The sequence below is a fragment of the Limulus polyphemus genome, unplaced genomic scaffold (genome assembly GCF_000517525.1).
Source record: "Limulus polyphemus unplaced genomic scaffold, Limulus_polyphemus-2.1.2 Scaffold597, whole genome shotgun sequence".
Taxonomy (NCBI): Eukaryota; Metazoa; Arthropoda; class Merostomata; order Xiphosura; family Limulidae; genus Limulus; species Limulus polyphemus.
The window spans coordinates 388,383-396,713 of record NW_013666207.1 but is presented as its reverse complement, the minus strand read 5'-3'; the positions used below and the strand labels follow the sequence as shown (position 1 = coordinate 396,713).

The following is an 8,331-nucleotide window of genomic DNA, read 5'->3' as shown; positions in this document are numbered from 1 at the left end:
ATATGTTGACAAACATTAACAGCTTAAATACTTAAAAGACACCTATATCCCAAAATTTGTGAAGTAAAATAGCTGGTAAGTGGTTTACATTGCATGACTTTAGATGGCGCTGAATTATTCTGTGTGTGTGTAATGTTTCTAGTTCTTTATTCGGTATATATATATATATATATTGTTAGTACTTTATTATTGCTTTTCTTATTTCATATTTTTATAATTCCAAGTTTTTCTTCACGTTTCCAAACTAGTTGCCTAAATCGGTTTTGTCTTAGCCTCCTTGTCGTATAAAGTGGAGTTTAATTTCTTCAAGGCATAAGTTATAACACATAAATTATATAAATAATATATATATTGAGATGGTAGCCATTGATTTTGTACTAAACAACATAAGTCATATCTTTAATCTGTTTACGACAGAGCGAGTCAAATTTCATCCGCTGTGGATGTGAAATGCTACTGTTTCCTATTCCCTTTTTTAATATAAAAATGTTAATTAAAATATTCTGCACACACTGCGCATGTAGTCTGAACATGGAATTTAAGTCAAGATAGTTAGTAAGTTCCTCTCGCCCTAGTTGCCTACTGAACTGGCCCATTCAATTAGGATGTCATAATCATGCAATTTCTCGTGGGTGTGTTTCTAGTATAGTAGAACATACTATGCAGAAACAGATAGTGATCGTATCCACTGGCTTGCCAGGTATTACTTTGAGGTTACACCTTTCCTTATTTTTCGATGCGAATGACCAACAGTCACAGGTGTAGTGTCTACACACTGAGGAGAATGACAGTATTATTCCCCCTATATAATGTAATGTTTTCTTAGCCTGGGACAAATTTAGATACAAATATAAATTTCTGATCTAGATTTGCAGATTAAAACAGATTCAGATACACTAGAGACATCTCCATTAAAGACGCAACAAAACATTGCTTCATCGTGTTTTACATTTAATCTCTTTGCTTTAAACTCGTCAGAGAATTCACTCCAGTGTAGATTCTTTACCTAAACCCCCTGTTATTCAGCTTATCATATCTGATTATTACTAAAGGGATACAGGTTCGCCTGAGAATACCACAGAGTTAGTAAGTAGAAGAAACTTTGATGCTGTGATTTGATATTATTGAGTTTTCTGTTTTCCTCCAGATGAATGTATATGTCTATACTCTTCTGAACACTTGTATTATCGAGTTGAAACTTTTCTCTTAATGAGATTTTCTAAGAGAAAGAGTTAACCACTAAGGATAGATGTACCAGTCGGTTGTATTGCAAATCAGTGATGTTTTAAGAAAGTTTCACATAGTATAGTAACGTCATTAACTTTTCTTAGGCTCAACTTGTTTGTTTTTCAGGAAGTAACCGTGGTTGAAAAACAGGCCCTTTCTGAACTTAGCACCAACACTACAGAACAGAACGCTACCACAAGCACAAAAGTAGTTAAACTGCAAGACGGAGTCAACTATATAGGTAAACCAATTGCTGTAAAATAATTCCCCACAAAGGATGAGTGGATAAAGTTCAGTGTGGGAAACGAGAGTACTACAATTAAAAGTCTTCTTTTACTGCTGCTACGTCATGATTATAACATTTATTCTATGTACTTATAGGTTGATTAAGGGTTTATGGGTGAGTAAATAAGTGTTAGAGCTTTATAAGTGAGTATTGTAGTCGAATATGTTTTTGGTTTGATTTTTTATTCTGCTTATCCAGGTGTTCCCAGAGAATGCACGATTCAATGATGTATCTCAATTTTCTTATTAGCACCTACAGTTGAACTGGTAAAACCGGAACTTTCTTATACACGCCCCCCAGTTGCACAGCGGTATGTCTGCGGACTTACAACGCTAGGATCCGGGTTTCGATACCCGTGGTGGGCAGAGCACAGAGAGCCTATTGTGTAGCTTTGTGCTTAATTACAAACAAACAAAGTCTTATACACAATAACAAACAATAACTCTGTACTGTTTTAAATAACTAATAATAAAAAGCTGTATATTTTAAAGTTTTGAGGATAGTAGAGAGCAGATATATATATCTGTATCAGTGATTAAAGGGGTATAAAATTGGTAATTGGATCATGTGCCGTCAACTGAGGGTGTTTCTATGGAAAATCTTGCTCACTTTGTATGTATTTCGTGAGTAGCATATTTAATATTCTCTAACTAAACAAGAATATGGGTATTTTTAAAAGTTGCCCTTATAAGTGCGAAGCAAATCTCAACGGAATCCAATTGCAGAGCCTTCCAGTGAATATCGGCAAGTATGAAGGCTTATAACGCTAAAAACCGGGTTTCGATATAACCGTGGTGGACACAGCAAAGGTAGTCCATTTTTAGTATCATGCTTAACTACAAGGAAACAAACCAATCGCAAAACTTTTCAATTTTAACCAACAGGTAAAATATAACATTATCTGTCTATCACGTTCAGTTGTCATTCACCCAAAAAATTTCATCTGCTTACTTTTCAATACTAATGGTTTTATAACTTAGTGACATGTAGTAAATGGTTCTATCAGAGAATTAGTTGGCTATTATTCTAATTACTTAATACGTGTCATCTTAATTTTAAACCAGAATTAGGTGACTGCTATTGTGTAATATTCGATAACTTCTTAACTCAGGTCTCCTGGTGTTCAGTGTGGTGTTTGGCTGTGCTATGGCGTCTCTAGGCGACAAGGTGGTACTGCTGAGGCAAGTCATTGTGCAGGTCAATGCTGTCATCATGAAGATTCTTCAATTCTTACTTTGGTATGACTTATTTGTTTATTAAAAAAATTGATTCGTACACGCATCCGTGCAGCCACATCTTTGTAACGTATCATCCCTTCACAGTTAACACCCGCTGATGGAGACAAGTAACTAACTGAAGATATTTCATTATATGTTATGAGTTAATAACTGAAATAAGTCCATTTCAGGAGTCTGTTGAAAGTATTGTTGTAGATTTAAGACATCTTGTCTTGTAAATGGTCAGATTTCTCCTTTATCAATTAACTCCGAGCGTTTTCCATAGTTTTCAATATTTTACTTTAAATAAAACACGACATCATTTGAAAGCCATTTCTACTTCAGACATTAGGAGGAAGTGTGAGTTTCTGTTGAATACGTTTGAGAAACAACGTAACGTTAAGAAAATTAAACAACAGCTTAAACAAACTTTTTACTGGTCATAAATGAATCTTTTTAGCAATCGAGAAATAATTTGATCTTTATTAAAACATAATTCAATACAGAACATTTAATTATGATTTTAGAGATAATATCTGACTTTAAACTATTTTTGTGCCAGATTATTTCATGTTGTGTGCAATACGTATAACTAAAATAGAAGTTTAGCCAAAAAACTAGCTGTACCTTAAATACTGTATCTTATCCGTGATATGCAAGGTGATAATTGTTGCGGTAACTTACACTATGTGTTTAAAAACGGTGTCTTAATACAAATCTAGGATTTTGATTATCGGAATGTTCTTCTGGATGTGTGAAGAAGGTTTGAAAACTCCATCTGTGACTGAGATGTTCCAGAACATAGGGTTGTACCTAGTGACTGTTTTTACTGGTTATGCCATCCATCAGTTGTTCCTTCTTCCTGCACTTTACCTTATCATCGTCAGGAAAAATCCCCTAAAATTCTTCGTTAATATTTTGCCCGTGTTTTTTACAGCTATTGGAACTTCATCAAGGTAATTATATACCATTAATTTCTCTTGAAATAACCAAATCTCCCTTAGTTATACAATTTATAACGGTCTTACACGGGCTTATCTTTATTTGTTTCTTTGAATTGAGCTACAGAGTGTAAGGCGTTACGTTTGTTTTGAAACATGACTAAACCTCAAAGAAGAAGAATATTTCACTCCTGTGGAGAGACAGCGGACGAATGGGAGACGACAATTATAACAGGCTGTGAATTTGTTGAATGTTTGATGTTAGCGTATTTATCTGTCTTTGTATGTACGTAGATTGGTTTTAAAACATCCGATTATTTATTGTAAAATAATCATAGTTTTTACCTTAATGGTAGTGCTGCCACACTTCCAGTTACTATGCGGACTATGGAAGAACAAAATAAGGCTCATCCCTGCGTCACACGGTTTGTTCTTCCCCTTGGGATGATTGTCCACATGGGAGGAGGATGCATAGATCTTACAATCCAGGTTCTTTTCATCTCTCAGGTAATGGCTATTCATCTCGGAGCTGGAGCCTTGGTGATTTTAAGGTATGCATATCATTTGTGTTCAGATTGTTTTTTTATCGTAATAACCCATAATTTGACAGCTAGTTTGATTTTCTCTTGACTTTGGATTAGAATTTAATTTATAAAGAGCATACATTAAAACAAAGGTTAAGAAATAGTGATGCTATTAGCTTATATATATACAAGTAATGACACAACTACAGATACGTTTACAATCAGGGCACTTTCTATGCACTTTCATTACGTAGCTATCCGTATAGCTATGTAAGCGATGCAACTTGGCCTCTTTTTGATCTTTTACATATATTAATATTTTTTGCTTGGAAAGCTAGATTTTTTTTTGAAAGACTGTGGCCACCTTGCTGTAAAAGATGTTGATTTTCCATTATCATATTTGTTGAGTCTTTAAAACTGAAGCTGAAATTTTAATGTCATTTATCCAATTATCATTCCTATATATATTTATATAAATAAATTGCCCCTATACTTCAGTTTAAGATGGAGGGCTTACAATGCTAAAGCTCGATGATTTAATCTATACAGTGGCACGCGTGGTACAGATAGCTAATTGTGCAGCTTTGCGTGTATTTCTGTATGCATGAATGTATACATGTAGTATATACACTACCCTCACAATAATCAAAATAACTAAAGGACAAAGAAAGGAAACTCCTGACGAATGAAAAGCCAGTAAAACAGAGATGGAACAGTACTGTGAGGATCTATTAATACTTAGCAGGCCCAGTACAGAATGTCAGTAAAGAGGAGGATAAAGAAGCAATCAGAAAAATGAAGATAGCAGGGCGGGAGGACTACCAAAGATTGTGATTGAGATGGTCAAGGCACTAGAAAATGATGAAGTTGAGTATGTATTGACTCTGTTGAAGAATGTCTTGAGGGAAGAGCAGATACTCGCAGAATGGAGAGAGAGCGAAAGAGAACAAGCAGAAATTATATTATCTTCAGTGTGAAAGCTATAGAGGAATAAAACTGGTGGAGCAGCTGCTGAAAGTGAAAGAAAAAGTACGGAAAAAGGAATAAGGAAAAAATATAAACATCGACCGAAGAAAAAAAATAGACACAGTCGTCATCCTGCAAGAGTTTCAGAAGTACCTTGAAGAAAACAAGAAGTTATACTGTGCATTTGTAGATTTGGAGAAACAGGGTACCACGAGAATTAGTGTATTGGCGCCTCTGAAAGAGAAGAATGTCCAGAAAGCAGATCAGACTATTGAGACCCACTTATGAAGGACAAACAACGATCGTAAAGACCGTATATGGAGAAGCAGACAAATTTGAAATAAACACTGGACTGCACCAAGATTCAGCCACTAGCCTCCTTCTGTTCGTCATTTTCACCGATGTCTTAAGTGAGGAGTGCCGTAAGGGACTCCTATGGGAGCTAGTGTTCGCCGACGACCTTGTCCTAACAGCTGAAAGTGAGCAGAAGTTACGAACATAAGTGAAAGTGTGGCAGAAGAGTTTGGAGAGAAGAGGCTTAAAAGTGAATACCAGAAGAACGGTAATCATGGTCAGTGTAAAAGGTAGGAAGAAGATTAAGATCACAGATGTAAACGAGATCTCGCTGGAACAGGTAGAAGACATTAAACATGTCGGAAGTACAATCCAAAGTGGAGGAAGAAGTGAGAACGTTTTTAGAGTTGGAGGAAATAGAAGGGCACTAAAAGCCAAAGTACATAAGACCGTGATTAGACTGATGCTCCTCTACGGAGCCGAGACCTGGATTTTGAAGAAGAAAGAAGAATGCTTGTTGATAAGAGCAGAAAAGAGAATGCTGAGATGGCTGTTTGGAGTGTCGCTGAATGAGAATAGAACGAATAATGAATGAATTGGCAGGTATCTGTGGAATAAAGGCAAGAGAACCGAGGCTGGGGTGGCTCGGTCACGTGAAGAGAAGAGAAGAAGAAGAACAAGCAATAAGGAGAGCATTACAGCTGCTAGCAGCCGGAAAAAGAAGACAGAAAAGGCTAGTAAAGCGTTGAAAAGATGGAATTAAAGAAGACATGATGAAGAAGCAGAAGACTTAGCAATGAATAAAAAGGATTGGAGGAGGTCAACACGTGTGGAAGATAGTGACATCTGCTAAAGGGAAAAGCCGAAATAGAAGAAGTATATACACCACCCACACACTGTATTAATACTACTATTGGAACCTCACACTTTACAAAAAAGAGATGCTGTGTATTACCTGAGAGATATTATTTTAATAGTTATTGAATTCTTTCACGATCCTTTGTAAAGTTGCCAATGGATGATTGACGAGAAATAAATGATGTTATTCATAAACACTTGTTAAGTATTGATCATTATGTAATTTTCTTTGCGTTTATAAATGGACTTAACTCTGTAATAAAGGGTTTTACGATACCTAATTTTTGGTTTTTATGAAATGCGAATAAATCAACAAATCAGCACATTTTTCCTTCTGGACGCTTCTTTAACCAAGACGTTTCAAGCATGAACGTAAACAGTTAAAAATGGTAGGGATCTACATAGATCAATCACTTTATTAGACATAATTGTAAGGTAAAGTTTATTTAGTTAGTCATGGAAATATCACAAAACTCTGGATTACAGAATCGTTTACGTGTATTATCTACGTACGGAAACTGGAATAGAAGAGAAAGAGATGAGGTCATTAGCTCATTTTTTTTTTCTATTCTGGTTATGAAGACTAAAATAAAATATCAGAGCTGCGAGTCCAAACACTCCTCATGATTCACAGAGGTCCCGATGTACCGATCAAGATCTTCATTTATCCTCAATTACAAATAACTATTCCAAATGGAGTACATACAAACAAAACCGTCCGTGATACCTGAGCAAGTAACACAAGTTTTGTTTTGCAAGAAAATTTGGTGCTAGCTAGATCCGGGTTCACTTAACCCTGAAACCCCACTTCTATACCTTCATAGTGCCTGGGTGAACTTCCAGGTGCAATTTAGTCCCCTCTTGATAGGAGGCTACACTATGTGGATAGGGACACACATCCTCTGAACCGCTCGAGCCCATCTGCTAATTATAGTCCTGCTAGCTCCAAAACTGTGGGAGAAGTTCGCGAACAAACAAACACACAATTTGAATTAATACAGAAAATTAGTCAGAAGTGCATTTGAACCTATGATACTAAAACTCTTAATATGACCATAATTTGTATATCAATAAAGGCTATCTAAAGTTGCTGAAAACTAATAGATTAGTTAATGTTTGGTATGGAAAATCACTATGTGTTGTGTTATCATTGTGTAAGTCTTTTAAAGTAATCTTACGTGATTCCTGAACTTCACTAATGCAGGGGCTGGAACCCGGTTCCCGGATTTATGTAGCCTTGAAAACAATATAGGCTATAATTTATTATAGAATATGTAAAAAGCAGCTTGTGAAATTATGGATCAGGATAGAGCAGGAATGTCTGATAAAACGCAATTAAAGAAAACTTTATTTAAAATATCAATGACAACTGAATTTGAAAAGCTGTGTTCTTCATTTATGATTATACTATTATTATTTATTAAAATATGATGTTTAGAATATGTAGTTCTGTATATAAAAGCCCCCCCAGTGGCACAGCGGTATGTCTGCGGACTTACAACGCTAGAAACCGGGTTTCGATGCCCGTGATGGGCAGAGCACAGATAGTTCATTGTGTAGCTTTGTGCATAACTACAAACAAATAAACTGTATATAAAAATTCATGCCACCTATTTCTTTTCTTTTTTTTTGGTCTAGTACAAAACTTTCTTACTAATCTATTTAATGTAAGGGATTATGCAAGAAAAACCGAAAGTAGAAAAAACAAAAAATACGACCCACACTAACCAAAACTGCAGTTAGAAAATATATACAAAAAAAAGTAGGGAAAGAGCTGATGAACCGATATTTCAGTAAGTGTAGTAGTTTTAGTTCCTATAAACACCCATACTCATTTCTTTTTGCTGACGCCCACTTTTGTAGTGAGTATGTTTCGAGGGCGTACGAGTTGTTAATATGTGTACTTGGAGTGTCGCGTATAAATTATACATACTTTCATTGTAAATTAGGGCGCTCGACTCGCAATCTGCGGGTTCGAATCCCCGTCACACCAAACATGCTCGCCCTTTCAGCCGTGG

The 8,331-nt window shown here is 35.8% G+C and overlaps 1 protein-coding gene across 2 annotated transcripts in view; it reads left to right on the top strand.

Annotated features, from left to right (window-relative positions):
* Nucleotides 1-8,331, top strand: part of LOC106459364 (excitatory amino acid transporter 2-like) — a 31,416-nt gene that overhangs the window by 12,010 nt on the left and 11,075 nt on the right. The window contains exons 5-8 of one of the 2 annotated variants that reach the window (XM_022385833.1): nucleotides 1,354-1,468; nucleotides 2,625-2,751; nucleotides 3,453-3,686; nucleotides 4,028-4,222. In XM_022385833.1, coding sequence (XP_022241541.1) covers nucleotides 1,354-1,468; nucleotides 2,625-2,751; nucleotides 3,453-3,686; nucleotides 4,028-4,222 — 671 coding nt within the window. Of the gene's footprint in view, nucleotides 1-1,353; nucleotides 1,469-2,624; nucleotides 2,752-3,452; nucleotides 3,687-4,009; nucleotides 4,223-8,331 lie in introns of both variants that reach the window. The other variant, XM_022385832.1, reaches the window with a different exon arrangement.